Raw genomic sequence first — 16,236 nt, forward strand, 5'->3', positions numbered from 1 at the left:
CGCCACAGCCCATAGTCCCTTCCTCTCTCCACTTTATTTCCCCTTTTCCCATTCCTCTTTCACCTCCACATGCATTAAAAAAAGACAATAAAATCAAGTTATCAAGGGGGTTTTGTGCTAAAAAGCAACTTCTCAACACCGGAAGGCCCGAGACTCTGCTGAGCCCATCCTGCACATAACCCACATGGGTCTAAGCCCGTATCAGGTTCAAAATTGCTGGATTTAGGGTATTTAGGGGAAAAAAGCACAGCAAAAGAAGGATGCGCAGCACCTGCTGCCTCGGAGAACGGGCAGACACTGCTATCTAGTGGCGCCAGGAAGGCCTGTGCCAAGACGATTCTCAGGCTGAGGCTGAGCAGCCGCAGAAAGTGCTGCTACTGCTGCACTGGGGGACACGGGAGCACCCACTGACACTGGGACTGCAAGGACAAGGCAGAGCCAACGAGGCATCAGGCAACTTTTCTTTTTATTTCTTATAAAATATATTTCATATTGCTGCTGTAAAAATTACATTTCACATTTTTATTTAACTTTTTTTTTTTCCCCTCTCTTTTGTGGGTTTTTTTGTTTTGTTTTGTTTTTTTACAATAAAAATAATACTCGGAAGACAGCTAAAAAAGCTTCAACATGACAGAAAATTCACTCGACCCAGCACTGTCCCTGCTTGGCCAGTGGCACGGCCACAAGGCCAAGTGTCCCCTGTGACAGGACCCTGCAGCCCCAACTGACGGCAGCAGTGACAAGGTGGTGTCACCCTGCACTGCATACACTCGCTTTGCCAATCAGGGTCCAGCTCAACCCCTCCAGCCGTGTATCCCAGCAGACAAGGGAGAGCAGCCTCTAATTAGTGCCCAATTAAGAGGTTCTTACGTACATACATATTCGCACTCTGGGAGACAGCCACAGGGATGAGGGAAAACTCTCCACACGGGATTTAGGTGCTGCGGTTGGGGCTGAAGAGGAGCTCTCTTGAGAACAGCGAGACTCAAGTGTTAGGAAGGAAAGTCCAACGGTTGGGAGGTGGCTGGAAGCAAGTTAAAAAATAAAAGGGAAGGGAAATAATAAGGGGGGAAAATATTTATAAAAATATATATCCAATGCCAACCATCCTGGTGGAAGCCTGCTGTCACTTCTGCAAAAATACGAGAAGGTTTTCCTGTTTTAAAGTGTAGAAATTCCAAAATACTCCCAAACCAGAAGGGAAAAAAATGAATACCAACCCACCCTGCATCAGTTTCTCCATTAAAAATAAAAACCCAACAGGAAAGCGCTGTGAACACTAGGGACAACCCTGCTCAGCTCTGTCCACACCGCAGCAGCCCTTGGAAAAGCAGCTGTACCTGCACCCCTGATAAAATGGCACCACGCTCCAATGCTCTGATGCCAGGTCAGCACCGCTGCTGGGCTGGAAGTGCTATGCAGTGGGAGGAGGCGGTGCTGCACCCCGATGGCTTGGTTTGACAGTTCCCAGAGTAACTGAGCTGGAACCAGTGAGACCTGAGCCATGCTTGGCCAATGTAGCCAGGGACCCGGCTCTGCCCCATCTCATGTGGGGCGGAAAGGGCATAAAGAGCAAGGAACAGAATCTCTGGCCCTGCCTACTCTCTCTGTGTTGCGGAGGCAAAGGTGGGCTGAGGAATGCACAAATCCACCCTTTTTTTTTTTTCTTCTGCTGCTTCAAGCCCGATTTTTAAAAATATCTGAAATATGGTAACACAGCAAGGTGCTGTGTGGACTTCCCAAAGCACCAGCTTGCTTCTTGAGAGCCACCGGCATCACCAAAACCCTGCATCACGACATCCCAGTGCCCTTCCTGAAAGGCTCGGCACCCATGCCGACGGAAGTGGGAATTGCTTTTTCTGACGCTTCACTCCTAATACTGCAGTCCAGCAAGGATGGGAGCCTGAACAAGCGGAGCCAAAACCACTTCTCTTCCTGGGATTTGAGCCAGAGTGTCCAGACACACCCAGGGATGGAACCCCGCAGGGTCACTCCCTGCCTGGGGAGTTTCCCTCTGGCTTTCCAGTGGCCATATTTTGCTTTGGCCAGCTGGATACCAGAGAGATCAGGCTGCAGGATGAGACACTGTTTACATGTACAGAAGTAGAAACGAACAACAAAAAATACCCAAACACATCGCCAAGCACCAGGAACACATATAAATGGATCTCAGCCCACTTCGCCTGCCCATCTGATCCCTTCAGCAGCAGGGCTCATGGTGATCTGGGAACAATACCAGACTCTCCCAGCCACCTGATTTCACTTCTATAAGTTGGGTTGTGGCACTGTCCTTCAAACCAACCCAAGCTCAAGCTGAGTGCAGGGACCACTCTCGCCTCGATGGCTGCAGGTTAGAGACTGTGATTATCAAAAACGCAGCAAAAAAGTAATACAAATCCAAACAGCTGCCGGCTCCAGCAAGGGGAGAAAACCAGTGACCGGGAATCTGGCTCCAGGGCCACATGCATCCCAGTCTGACACCACGCATGACGCCCTGCCAGTGCTGCTGGTGGAGCAGAGACAGCAGCAACAGTGACAAGAAAGCACCAGCAATTTCGATCAGGTAAATACAGATTTTAAAGGATGGAAGTCAGAAAACTGACTCCCCCCAGGCTCGATGGGATTTAAAAGCCAATATTGAAGTGTTTGGCCTTCCCAGTCCTCCCAGCTGCCTTTACTGGTGGAATCATTAATTTACAAAAGAGTAAAATTGCTCAACCTCGTTTTGAAACACATGGCCAGTACCACAACCTGGATTGTCACGGAGCTAAGCCGACTTACAAAGCCTAAAACGTAGGTTTTGCCTTAAAAAGTCTCAGAGTTTTCCTGGTTGAAGTGTTTTGGGTGCTTCCCTCCTCCCAAGAGATCTCCAAAAATGACAGTCAGTGAAACTGACTGGAGGTATGTGTAGGCTCAAACCACAGGTGTGATGTGACCCAAGCAAAGACCACATGCACGCAGGGAAAGAACCCTCCAACCCCTGTCCCGAGAACAGCTCCCGCCTGGCTTGCAGCAATCCAATGGCATTTTCTTTCTTAAAGCTAGAATCATTACAGACCCCTTCCCTTAAAGGGTACAAGAAATTTGCACTTCTATAGGTAGTAAAAGAACACAGAAAGCTGCCTCGATGCCTCACCCCAGCCATGCTGCGGCAGTTTGGGAAATTTTAGGGCTGATCTGGGAAATGCAGGAAGGTCTTTGGTCCCCAAATCACCTACAATCTCCCGTGAACCCTGAGGAACCAGCTTCCTTCCCTCCCAGCCCCAGCTTTTACTGTACAAAGGGAGATACTCTCCAGGTTTAAAAAAAAAGAAAAAAGTTGGAAAATGTTTTTTAAAAACAGAGCAAACCAGCAGATGTACAATATACACGAGGAGGAATTTACAGGCAGCTCTGGAGGTGTCTTCTGGGGTTGCAAGAGATACCTCCAAGGTCCCTGGTTGCAGCAGTGAGGGACTTCGGTGCTCCTGGATAGGAGCTGGGGAGGGACACGGCACCGTGGTGCTGTGCTCAGTCCAGGAAGCGCTGGCAGGCTTTTTTCCACCGGCAGGCCGTGCACCACTGGTCCCGGTGCTCGATGCCATAAACCTTACGGCACTTTTTGGCTTCACCACGGACTTTCCTGCAAAGGAGGGAAAACAAGAAATAACATTTATCAACTTGTTGCAGATACTTTCATGTATTGAAGGGGTAAGACTCTGGAACAGCAGCTGGGCATCGCTCCAGTACACCTCAGCAGAGCTGCAGGAGAGGACCCCTTTGCTGATGGGCTCCACCTCTGCTCCCCTCTGGCCAGAGGGACCCTCACCTGGTGCCGACAGACACCCTGGGCGGCGAGGCGACAATCAGGTGGGACTTGAGCATCGGTGTTGGTGGCTGGGGTTCACTGAAGCTGAGTGACCGGCTCCGCACCTGCAGGAAATTGGGTGTTAGAGGGCATGCAGAATGATGCAGCGCCCTTGCTGTGCAGTCCGAGTGCTGCAACAGGACAATGGGAGGTGTGTCCCTAGTCCCTGAATCTGCATGCTTTAAGTGGGAAGCGATAAAGCAGAGACAAGGTCCCTCTTCATCTCCTAGCCCAACGTTGCCCCCCCCAAAGGATGAAGGGGAAACACATGCAGGACTCACCGGTGACAGGGATGGGAGGGTTGAGGTGGCAGTGGCCCAGCTGATGCTGGTGAAGATGTGAGGGGACACTGGAATTTGGATCGAGGGCAATGCCTGTGAGGGAAAAGAGGGATCAGTATTTGCCTCAGGGCTCCCCCTTCCTGTGTGTGGCCCACAGGCATCCATCTCCCTGCAAAGACCAGCCTAGAGCACCCACAAACTGCAAGCCCTGGGGCGGGATGGAAATCCCCATGCAAGCCCTCCTCCAGTGCTAGATCCTGCTAACACAGGGGATGTCACATCCTTTCCCTGGGACAGGAATGGATACACCAGCAGCTTATGGATCTATATACCCTGTCCCTGCACTAGCTGGCAACTCCAGAAGAGCGTTCTGCTCTCAAGAAGCCCCTGCAATGAGGACCACTGTCTCAGGGTGCCCACAAGGCCACCACTCCAGGTGCTCAGATTTCCTATGCCTCCAAGCTTGTGCCCTCTGCAACAAGTGTGCAGCAGAGACGTTCAGGATCCAGCACGGCCACATTCCAGCCCCAGTTATCTGCCGGCAGAAGGGCGTGTTGCATACCAGCACGGGGTAACTGCAGGGGAGCAGAGGCCAGCAGCTTCACTCTGGCCTGGGAGCTGTGGCAGGAGCGTATAAACCACTCAACCAGGCGTTAATGAAGCTCTCTGCTCAAGGGCTGAAGGGCAGGCAGGCTCCAGATGCTGTTACACTGGCACCAAAGCCCCTCCAATGTGGAAGTGGCAATGTGGGAGTGGCAATGAAACATCCCTGCTGCAGCGGGGACTTGCAGCAAAACCAGGATCATGACCTGCCCTTTGCCAAGATTTCAGGAGATGACCCATCCCCAGGAGATGCCACCAGCTCACCTGGTAGGCGTGATCCGCCTGGATGTGCCAGAAGGAGCTAGGGGCAGACTGGCTTAGGGCACTGCTGGCCAGGGCGGGCTCCAGCACTGGCTGCTCCACCAGCAGCGCCTCTGGCTTTGCCAGGGCTTGCTGGATGATGATGGGGGCAGATGTGGATATGGGGCTGGTGGTGGCAGCCACCTCTGGTGCTGGCTCTTCCTTCACCTGCACTTCAGTGTAGTAGAAATCCTCCTCTTGCTTCCGCTGGTCAGAGTCTGCACTATCCCTGCCAGGAGGAAAGGGGAGCATCAGTGAAAAGGCAGCCCTCGTTCCATCAAGGTGAGTGGCCCCTGACTTCCTGGAGGGAGAGTGATCTTGCCTTCCCAGCCAGAGCAGCTCCACCCTCAGACTCCAGAATAACAGACAGCTGTGATCAGCAACAGCCAGTGCCTTTGCAGCTCACACTTCCAAGGAAGATCAATACCTTTTTCTGGTCCTTGAAAAAAAATGGCATATTGACCAGGCACCACTGAAAATCCCCTGCTCATTTCTAATCGAGCTCACTTAGCACAGCTGCAGATGAAGCCCTGCAGCTGACCCAGCAGGAAACAGCCCTGAAGTCCTTTTGATTATTTTCCCAGCATGTTTGTCCAGCCGGCACTGGATGGCAGTCCAGTGCAGCCCTTCTATCCTGGCCTTTCCCAGACTGTTCATGTTTGCAAGGCAAGAGAGAAAAAACCCCACACTGGAGAATATGGACAAAAGCATGAGAAAACTGAGGCTGCGGTGCAAAGTGTCATAGGCCCAAAGTAGGGGACCACAGCAAAATGATCCCCACATCCTCACCATCTGTTATTTTGGGGGATTTCAGAGATCAGGACAAAGCAAAGCAAAATGCCAAAGAGGCAGCCATGACCATGCTGGTACATGGGTGCCTATGCCAGACACAATAGCCACAGGAGGCACAGCTTTCTGGCTGGCATCCCCTGCAAAACCCAGTGGTGCTGGTGCCTGTCTGCATCTGCCCAGGGTTCACAAGTGACCTGAACTCTGCCAGTAAAAAAATGCACATCCAAGCTGGGCAGTCCCAAAGCCCAGATGGGGCTCCCACACCTCCCCGAGAGCTCTGGGCTACCTAAAGGTGGGGACACATACAACAGTGGTTCTTGTAACATGGATGAGAACTGCCAAACTCAGTGCACAGAGGCCACTATCTCTGGCCCTCAGGATATTTGCTGCAGGAATTACAAATTACACAGCCGCAGGACCTGTGGTCAGGGAGGGATTAAGAAGATCTTCACCCTACCCGAGATGCTGGGTCTTGACATGCCGCTTGATGCCGACGATGGAGCGCAGGACCTTGCCACAGCTTGGCCAGAGGCACTTGTACATCACCTTCACCGAGTTCTGGTGGAGAGATAGCCCATGTCACTCCCTGCCCAGTAGCAGCATCCTCTCTATACGGGATGCCGGCTCAGCTAGAGCCGCCCCACTTGTGCTGGGACCCCCTGCCACAGCAGCAATACCTTTCTCTTGCGTGGAGCGGGTTCATCAAGGAGAAAGGGGTCAGAATCGGTCTCAAAGCCATCATCCACCTGGGGAGAGCTCAGGCCCTCACTGGAGTACTTGGGGCTGCCAGCGGGGTGGGGGGGTGAAGGCGTAGAGATGTCGCTGCCCGCACTCCAGTGCCCGCTGGTGGTGCTGCTGCCGCTGTCTGAGACATCACCACTCTCCTTCCATAGATCACACACTGCCCGTGAGGCTGCAGGGAGGGTACACATGTGCCACCATCAGCTCAGGGCCAACCAACAGCCCCCCAGGGCAGAGACCAGTCCTGAGCCTGGATCACTCACAGCAGCAGCTTGCCTAAAATGATTTATTTTGTTAAAAGCTGGCAAGGTGAAGCCTTTGCACTTTTGCTCAGTGCCAGCTCCCAGTTATTAGCCGTTTATCCCTTGCTTCCCCTCCCCATGCTCCTTGGCATCAGTGCAATTCCACGGGCACAGCCAGCACACAGCAAGCAGCCAGCACCAGGGCACGCACATTTCCCACGGCTCCAAGAAGCTATTTTTATCCTGCCGGCTGCATTTGACCCCTCGGGAATGAAACTGCGGCTAAAAAAAGGAGCACCCAAGCGGTGCTCCCCGGCATGGGACTCCTGTGCGGGGCTCCCAGGTCCCTTGGGACGGCTGCGGAGAGCAGGGTTACCCACACCATGCTGCCAGAGGCATCACAGCTCACTCGGCCCCAACTGGTGCTGACACCTGTGGGCTCTGCCATGACCCTCGTGCTGCTCCCCAGCCACCTCCAGCCCAGAACCATCACAGTGCTGGCAACTCTTCAAAAACAGGAATAAAGAATGAATGCAGCCAGCAAGAGTCCCAGCACTGAGATCCAAATGGCTCAGCATGTTTCTCCACATCTCCTTTTCTTTCAGATATTTTTTCTTTTATATATACGTATATTTTTAAAAGCATACTCACGGGGGATGCCGCTCTCGCCAGCGGGAGGGCTCTGCACCACGGGGCTGCAGGAGAGGCTTGTCAGCACCATGGCTGCCACCATCTCATCCATTTCCACAGCAGCATCAGCTTTCCTGCACCAAAAGGGGAGAGATGTCTCACATGCCAAGGAAAATGCAGAGAAACAGCCCAGGTATGACCCACCGGGCACCCGAAGGGCACCAAACTGCAGCTGCAGCACAGGTTCACTCCCACCGCCCCCCTCCATAGACTGACTCATTTTGAAGTCACTGGGAAGGATGTTTTCTTCCCATTTGGAGGAAAAAAAAAAATTAAAATCCCCTTAATCCTAAATTTAACCATGCTCTGGATAATCCCATGCTGGGAAGGCAGATATATCCTCAGCATCACCACTCGCTCTGTTGGCATAAAACCAAGTGTGAGCACTGCCAGAGCTGCCCAGAGCCCCTCTCCCACCTGAGCGAAATCCCACCAGCCAAAGGCACGAACCTCTTGGGCACATCGATGTTGCTGGACACAGATCTCTGCAGTGCATCAGCAGGGGTGGGACCACCAGCGGCAGGCAGGGTAGGGGGCTGGAGCATGGCCGGCCGCACGTCCTGTACCCTCCAGCATGCCTGCAAGCCCTGCTCTGGCAGCAGCACCTTCATCTTGTCACTCAGCGGGTTGTGCTGCTCCACAAGGCCAGCACACTCCTGCCCGTTGTAGGTGATGAGGACCTGAAAATGACATGAGAGGCAGTCTGTTGGTGCCACCCGTTGCCCTGCTGCTGCTGGCGGATGTCCTGCCACAGCACAAGCAAGCCTTTGCCTGCTGCAGAATTCCCCCTCTTCCTCCTTCTCCAGTATAAGGGGCCATGGAGGGCTTCAGGATGAAGCCAGAGCCTGTCATGAAGAACTTGGACTCTCACAGGAAACCAGAGGCCTGGCCAGGGTTCATCGCAACCCTACCACCAAGAGAGGTGCTCTTCCCAGACACAACCTCCCTGACTGGCTATCCCAAGTTGAGGGATTTCCTGAGCCAGTATCAACCACCTCTGAGTGCTGTGACTCTGGGTGGACTTTTCTCCAATGAGTTTGTCTGCTTTGGCTTTGTTCTCACGCCATCCTACTGCAAGGAGTCCCACAATTATTACACACTCTGGCAACGTACGTAGATTAACAGGCATAGGGGGGCAGGGGAACAGAGGTTTCCTGGCTGAAGTGATCCTGAATGCATGCCTTGGCTCCTCCAGTCTCAACTCCTCAGGCAGAAGGACATGTGCAAACTTCACCTCATGCCCTTCTTCAGAGTCCCAAACTCCTCCTGTTGGGCAGTTTTCCACCACTACCACCCATGAACCTATTTCTGTTAGTGGAAATGTATCTGGTTGAAAGACACTACATGTGTCTCTGGCTATTTATAGGAATATCTCTTTATGGAAGTGCCATGGGTGTTGTACCAAGCATCGAACACGGGATGCACACACACCCCCATACCCTGACTGGGGAGCAGCACGTGAAGACTATCTCAGGTGGGATCTCCAGGATGAGCACCATGGTGGAAAAAGCTACCTGTGGTGAGACCAAGGTTACGATGATCAGTGCAGGGATCAAGACACAGAAGACCCTGACCTTGCTTTCTGAAAACGAGCAAAACTTCTCCACGAACGACACACAGCACAAGCAGCCAACATCCCTTTCAGCTTTACAACCACAGGCACAGGTACCCCATTACTATTTTTATGCTGTTCACAGCAGCAAAGCAAGCAAACAAAATCCTCCACAGTGGAGCACATAGGAGAGAACAACCCTCACTGTCCTGTGGTTAATGAACATGTGGCAGGAGGAGCCAGAAAACCAAACAGGGACCTTATTTACAATCCACTGCATGAGCTCTGCCCAGAAAATGTTTTACAGTTTTGCAGGTAGCAGCCAAGAAACAGGTTCTATGTCAGCAGCTCACAGCTATCCTTGAAAACTGTTGCTTGGCCAGTGATTAGCAGGAACTGCTCTGGTGGGATCAAAAATGAGTGCTGCTTCCTGTCCTAGGCAGCATCCTGGCCAAGGCACGGCCCTCAGGAGCCCATGGCACACCCAGTGTTAGGACCTAGCACGACTACATGTTCTTTCTGGGTAAGCCATTGCACCTGAGTCTTACCTAACCTTCTTCACCACATGTTCCATACCATCAGCCCTCAACCCTGTAGCAGAAGGGGGCTCCTTGCCTGTTCCCTTCAGATGTAAACTTGGGTTATGGGGAGATAGGACACATTCATAGAAGATAAATCCCCTGGGAGTCACTGAATGTACAAAAACCATCTCCCTTTGCCTCAGACATTTGGAGAATGCTGGAGGGAACATCAGGTCTTCTCACCCTCTTCTCTGGAGACCCACTTTTGCCTAGGATTGGAGACATCTCTGGGAAGAGATGGGTTTGGCCCATACCAGCTCAAGCAGAGATCCACCAGGCATCCCCAGGGACATGAGCACCAACACCTATTAATGACTCTCAGTAATGGCAGATCCCCAATGCACTCTGCATCTGGAGAGCCCCAGGAATTCTCTCACCCACCAGAGCACATCCCACCAGCCAAGGACACTGACAGCCTCTGTACGTACTTGCTGTCCGGCACAGAGCTGCTGGCAGCTGGGGCTGGGAAGCCTGGGTGTTTGGCTGCTCTCCTCCGCTAACAGTGTACAGGATCCATCCTCTTGAGGTACTGCATAGGCAGATGCCCGGCCAAGGTCGGTCTGCAAGCCAGGGATCTGGGTGGCCACCAGCACCCCATCGGCCAAGGCACCAGGGGTGGAGACACGGGTGCCTAGGAGGGAGCGCTTCCCCAGACGCCTGGACAGCACACTCGCCATGTTGGACACCCTGCTGAAGAGAAAGACATAGGGATGTTACCTGTAGTGCAGCACCATGAAGTTCAACCATTATCTTCCCACAACTACCACCACCATCCCAGGAGCCAAGAAAGCAGCTCTCTGCTGCTCCAACATTTCCATGTGCCAAGACCCCTTGGGGACACAGGGACAGCAGCATGCCTGAACATCCCACCCCACACCCTCAGCTCTTGTCTTTATGGTCATTCCTAGATAACTCTGGAGAACAAAAAAAAAGGGATGAACCAGCTCCAAGGAAACCCCATGGACACAGTCAGGGCAGCCTCTTGAGCCAACACTGGCATGCGCTCCAGAGGCCATTGCAGCTATTCCCTTCCACCATGCTAAAACCCACTGTCGGTGCTCTTCAACCTTGACCTCTAGACGTGAGCCTGTGCCCAGCGCAGTCCTGCATCTCCCCTGCCCCAGAAGGGGACAAAAGCCCTCCGGCAGCAAAAGGCAGTGCCCCTTCTCAGCTGGCATCCCCATTTCCCCCTTTTCTGGAGCTCTTGTGCTTTTGCAAAAGGTTTCTCCACACTTGCAGCCCAGGATCAATCTGGCAACAAAACAGGAGCATCCTCCTGCCCTGCTTTGTTAGAAAAGGAACAATTTGGAGCATTTTCATCCTAAACTGTCTCTCTGTAATTCTGTAAACTACTTTTCCTCCCCTTTTTCCCCTGACATACATTTTCCTCCTCTTAGTGTACCTCTGCAGCAACCCTACAGAGTCTGGCTTATTTCTTTGTGTCTGTAGATTTTACTGCTGTTTTAGAAGAAAAAAGGGTTTACAGGTTTCCCTAAAAGTAAGGGACACTCAGACCTAGGGACAAATGTTTCATCCCGCTCTGACAAATCCAATGGCCCCAGCAGCATGCACTGTCCTCCTCTGTCCCATCCTCCTCCCAATGTCTCCTCCATTGCAACACCAAGGAGCACAGGAAGCGAGGATGCACACAGCAGTGAGGCCAAAGGGGATGGTGCCTGGGGATTGGGAGGAGGGAGAGGAGGCAAGATGCAGCCCTGCATCTTGGGGTGAACCATAAAAGCCACATGCTTTTGTACCACAACAAACCCACCACTTCTGTCACCCTCCCTGGGTTTGTGAATGAGCATCACCCAACCGGCCAGGGGCTGAGGGTGTCTGGAGAGTAACCTGGGACACTGGGAGTCCAAGTCTGAGGAGCTGCTACTTGTGCAAGAGGGAGGATTAACCCTAAGCTGCCAGGCACTTGCGCCCAGACCCTCTCCTCCTTGCACAGGGTCACTGTCACGAAGCAACAGCATTTTAACCGCAGATGCCACATTATTTTGTGTTTACACAGTGGGGTTTTCTGGTTTACGCAGCACTGTCTTGCATGCTAACTCGGATGAGAAAGGTTTCCTGACACGGGAAGGAGAACTCATTGCTCCTCTTCATCTCCAGCCATCCCAGGAAGGGTTACTTACTCCAAACCATGCCCCACTTCAAAGGACACTCAGGATTTTACAAGCAGTTGTATGAATAACTGTATGTTATTCAGCTCAGCTCTCTTTGTCCTCCCCCAAAATCCCACTGTCCCCAAGTTGAAAATTAACAGCTATTTAGGAGCCAAAAGAACAGAGCAGGGAAAGAGGGATAGGGTGTGAAAAGGATGGGAGGTGTGCTGTGGAGAGCACCTCATGCCAGGGCTGCCAGCCCACAGCACGGAGGGACTTCACCGCTGCCATATTCCTACCAGAACAAGATCTGAGGCCGCAGCAGCCAGCCAAGCAGGGCTGCTCCCTGGGCTTCCCTCTCATCTCGCCCTGCCTGAGAATATGCCAGATTTTGCAGCACATGGGCATCACTGGGGGATGCTCCTGGGACCACTCTGTCTGATAAGGTCTTTTTTTTTCCCCCACAGTACATGTCTTGTGATGAACACGGGTGACCTGGCCAAGCAGCTCTGTTCTCAGATCTACATGCCCATACAAGACTTTCCAATCCAAAAGGAGACCAAAAGGGCCGACAGGGTGACACAGTCAGTTTGTCTCAAATCCCAGAGTGAAACTGCGGTAAAGCCCCTCCGTGGTCATTAACCACCAGCATACATTTTCTCCCACATCACCTAAAACCCTCGCTCTCAGGTATCCTAGGCACTGGGAACTGCCACTCTGAGAGCTCAGGGCATCAATGCAGCAATGTCGGTGCCACCACTGCATGGAAGACGGTACCGAATCTCTGCTGCCTCCCCAACAGTCAGTGCACGCCAGTCTGAATGCAGCACTTGGCCAATGGCCAGATATAGGGGGGGCAACGCCAAAGGTGGGAAGCTGCTTCTCATTTCCTTCGTGGTTTTATTTTGCCTTCCCTTTCCTTCCTCCCCCAGTCCAAGGGGGGGAGTGGGAAGGAGGAGAGAGGCACGCTTGCAACGAGAGGGGAAGAAAACCCTCCCAAAAGCCACATCTGCTTTCAGCAGACCTTTGAATGCCGGACCCCATTTCGACGCACAGCCTGTAACTGAGAGTGACACGCTAACGAAAAAATCCTTCTCCCTCCCTACCCATGCCCCAAAACACAAAGCAAGAAGAGCGAGAACTGGGAGGGCATCAGCGGTGCAGGCGGAGACAGGAGGCCACGCTGCTGTGGCCGCCGCAAGCCCTCCCAGCTGTTAGCAATCACGCGCCACAGGGGTCAGAGCCGGCACAGATCCCAGATTATTTCTTGCTTCAATGCCGGGAGTATATTTTGGACGGCATTTTTCCAGCTCTTGCCGGGGGAAAACGTCAGCCCTTGTGCCTACTGGTGTTGCTGCCACCAGCACAGCAAAGCCTTGGTGGAGGTTTTGGGAAAGTGGGTGCCTCGTTTGGCAAATGAGGAATGTTTCATTTAGCAGGAAGGTCAGGGGGCCATGGCAAAGTGGGGAGGGTGCCCTGGCGTTCACCCCGCTTGCTGTGTGTCCAGAGTTTGCTGGGAGAAATGCGACTCGTGCACCCACAGTGCTGCACAAACCATGACCACCAGCACAAATCCCCTCTCCAAAGAATGTGCAGTTACAGCACACCCCATTTTTTTTTAGGTATAAGTGCTAGTAGGTTCCCTCAAACACAGCCTAACTTCTGCCGATCAGCAACCTGTACCACAAAGTCCACCCTGTAAGAGATCCCAAAAGCTGCAATAACCAATAATAAACCCCAGGTTTTCATCTTCTCTTGCAGCCTGTGGTTTCCAAAAAGCCACTTATCATCCCAAAACATCCCAAAGCCCTTTACAAACCTCACTCCGGCCCCACGCCTGTTGGCACTTGTGACAAGATATCCACATGGAGCGGTCTGTAAAGCTTGGGCCTTTATTAAAAATAAAAGTAACAAGATCTACTGACCCCGAGACAGAGCCAAACCCACCCAAGACCTAACCCTCACAGACACTAATACAAAACAGGCGCTTTCCCAGAGCTTCCTCCTAAATCCGCCTCACTGCTCACGGCTTGGGTTACGCCCGCGGACGTGTCACCGCGGGCTGCACCGTACCCCCTCCGGCAGCACCAGGAAGGCTGCCCGACCCTAACTCACGCCGGGGGATTCCAGAGGAAAACGCTTTCGGAGAACGCCCTCCTGCCTAAAAATGGTTTTTATGGTGCAGGCAGGAATGCCGGTGTAGGCAGAGCGACTTCCCCAGGCACTGGCGGGACGGTGTGTGCCGGCAGCGAGGGCAGCCAGGAAGGAAAGGGCGGGAGTTTGCAGCTTTTTGGGAGCTGTGCCGGCGGAGTGTGACTTGAAACCATCGCATGGGGACCGCGACGAGCGTGCAGGAGAAGACAGGGCATGCATGGCATGTGTGCGTGCCTGCGTGTACAGGGCCCGCGGCCGTGCGGGCTGGTAGGGCACGTGGGGAAGATGGCAAGGCCAGAGGCAGGGGAGGAGGAGGCGTGTGCCCGGGCCTGCCGCTGAGGGCGGCACCTGGCAGGGCACGTGTGCGCGGAGCGGGCTGCGGCGGGCGGGGGGCACGCACGGGGAAGAGCGGGGGGGGGCACACCGGGCAGGCCGGGGGGCGGGGCATGCACCGGGCCGGTGAGGGGGGAGGGGTACAAACACCGCGCATGGGGGGCACGCACCGGGCCGGCCCCCCGGACAGGGGGAGGCATGCACGGGACAAGGCTCGGAGGCGCGGCCGCACCGGCGGATAGCAGATACCCGGCGCGGAGAGGGGGTGGCAAAGCCGGCTGCCCCCCTCGAAGGGGCACTGGGGGAGTGGGCCCGGCGCGGCTCGGCGCTTACCTCCGGCGCGGCTCCCGCCCTCCTCCCCCGCCGCAGCTTGTTTTGAAATCCGTGTCCCCGCCGCAGCTGGCTCACGTACGCGGCGGCCCCGGCCTGGAGCCCCGCCGGGCGGGGCGGGGAGGAGCCGGGGCCGGGGGAGGTGCGGCCGGGCCCCGGCCAGGCGGGAACCGCGGCTCCCGCGCGCGGGGTTTTTTTATTATTATTATTTGGCCTTTTTTCGCCTTTTTTTTTTCCCGGCAATATCGGGCGGGGTACAAGGAGGGGGAGGGAAGGAAGGTGTCCGGCCGTGCACAGGATACCCGGTACCACCACTCCGCTACTCACAGCGTCCGGAAAGCCCCGCTCCGCGCCTCGCCGCCGGCCGGGTTAAAGCTCCCGGGGCCGGGCTGTTGTAAACAACCTCCCCACATGCTCAGCCCCTTCCTGCGCATTGGCTCCGCGGCTCCCTTTAAATGCACGCCCCCGCCGCCCAGCCCCAGCCTGGCCCGAGAGATGCCGGCGCTACCCGCCAGTCGCAGGGGAAAGGCGGGCGACGGTGGGCGCATCCCCTGTCCCCTCCCGGCTTCTCTCCGGGCCGGCTCTCGGCTTGGTAGGTGGAGGCCCCACTGCCCCCCGGACTTCGCCGTTTACAGCAGCTCTGCGGCCGGGGCCTCGCGGTTTGCATTTAACGGGACCTACCGCTAATGTCCCTTTACTTAGGAAGGGACATTACCATGACCCCGACTCCAGTCCCCGGCACTGCGTGACCGCAGACAAACCTCGAAGGTTTTTCTTCTGCCGGACAGCTTCACTGATCACACCAAGTCTGTTCAGCAGTAAGGGAGAATTAATACTGTCAGTGCTCCTTTTGGGGGTTGTTTTGGGTGCTGAATGCTCCTCCGCCCCTCTAAAGCCTCTACTTCTGCATTCCCCATGACAAAAATTCTCACTTTTGCTGCTTGTTCATTTATATCGTATTATAAAATTAATGTACATAGGCAGCGGCTAACACACTTTTGGGCTTTACTTGGGAGCCCCCCCGCCAAATACCAATTCATACCTCCTGGGATAAAAAGCACTTCCCTGTGTCGAAGGGCTGCTCACAACCAGCCTGTTCACCTTTAAAACCTCAGTACAGGCAAGGCGATTTGTTTTAGTGCGTGTCAGCCAGCAGAGACAAATGCTGGGCCTATTGCCAGCTTCAAAAAGAAGTGTATTTTTACCACCAACTAATATTCAGAACGCAGCTGGGTTTTTACTACGGTTGTCCAACAAGGTAAATTGTTGGGACAGGATGGGGTTATCATCCACTCGTTTCAAAACTGAAATCTGTCTTGTCTGTATAAGGTCTCTAGTATTTCTAGCATTATTTTGTCCAGGATAAATAAGGCACCTTCTCCAAAGCAGCCAAACAGGAGCCAAGATAATCTATTTCCAGCAATGCTGCTATAAATTTCCTCCCAAGCTCCTCAGACTTGGATTTCTAAGCTACCTCGATACCTGTTAAAATGAAATATGAGGTATTACCTATGCAGATGAGGGCAGGTGCCTACAAAATCCCTTGCCTTTATGCACCTTAGAAGGCAGCTTGCTCCAGAGACATGCTGCTGCAACAAGCGAGTGAAGGCGTTTTAAAGCAGCTGGGACTAGGGGCCAGGAGGGTACCACGCACCCTACCAGCCACAGCACAGGCCTCA

The 16,236-nt window shown here is 53.8% G+C and overlaps 2 protein-coding genes across 5 annotated transcripts in view; one reads left to right on the forward strand and one right to left on the reverse strand.

Annotated features, from left to right (window-relative positions):
- PNOC (prepronociceptin) overlaps positions 1-16,236 on the forward strand; it is a 116,061-nt gene that overhangs the window by 10,566 nt on the left and 89,259 nt on the right. The gene's annotated exons all lie outside the window — the stretch shown is intronic.
- Positions 450-15,384, reverse strand: ZNF395 (zinc finger protein 395). 4 transcript variants are annotated; one of them, XM_061461069.1, is made up of 10 exons: positions 15,273-15,384; positions 10,058-10,316; positions 7,947-8,176; positions 7,458-7,570; positions 6,501-6,736; positions 6,281-6,381; positions 4,996-5,260; positions 4,129-4,221; positions 3,809-3,912; positions 450-3,622 (listed from the first exon to the last, which is right to left on the reverse strand). In XM_061461069.1, exons 2-10 carry the CDS (start codon positions 10,304-10,306, stop codon positions 3,511-3,513), a joined length of 1,503 nt encoding a protein of 500 aa, XP_061317053.1. In that variant the 5' UTR covers positions 10,307-10,316; positions 15,273-15,384; the 3' UTR covers positions 450-3,510. The 4 variants fall into 4 exon arrangements, with proteins under 4 accessions (XP_061317053.1, XP_061317054.1, XP_061317050.1 ...); XM_061461070.1 differs by having other exon boundaries at positions 15,319-15,338; XM_061461066.1 differs by lacking the exon at positions 15,273-15,384 and adding an exon at positions 14,885-15,120.

The sequence above is a fragment of the Pezoporus flaviventris genome, unplaced genomic scaffold (genome assembly GCF_033815535.1).
Source record: "Pezoporus flaviventris isolate CSIRO_AGI_PZ_B2104156 unplaced genomic scaffold, CSIRO_AGI_Pfla_v1 ptg000031l, whole genome shotgun sequence".
Classification (NCBI taxonomy): domain Eukaryota; kingdom Metazoa; phylum Chordata; class Aves; order Psittaciformes; family Psittacidae; genus Pezoporus; species Pezoporus flaviventris.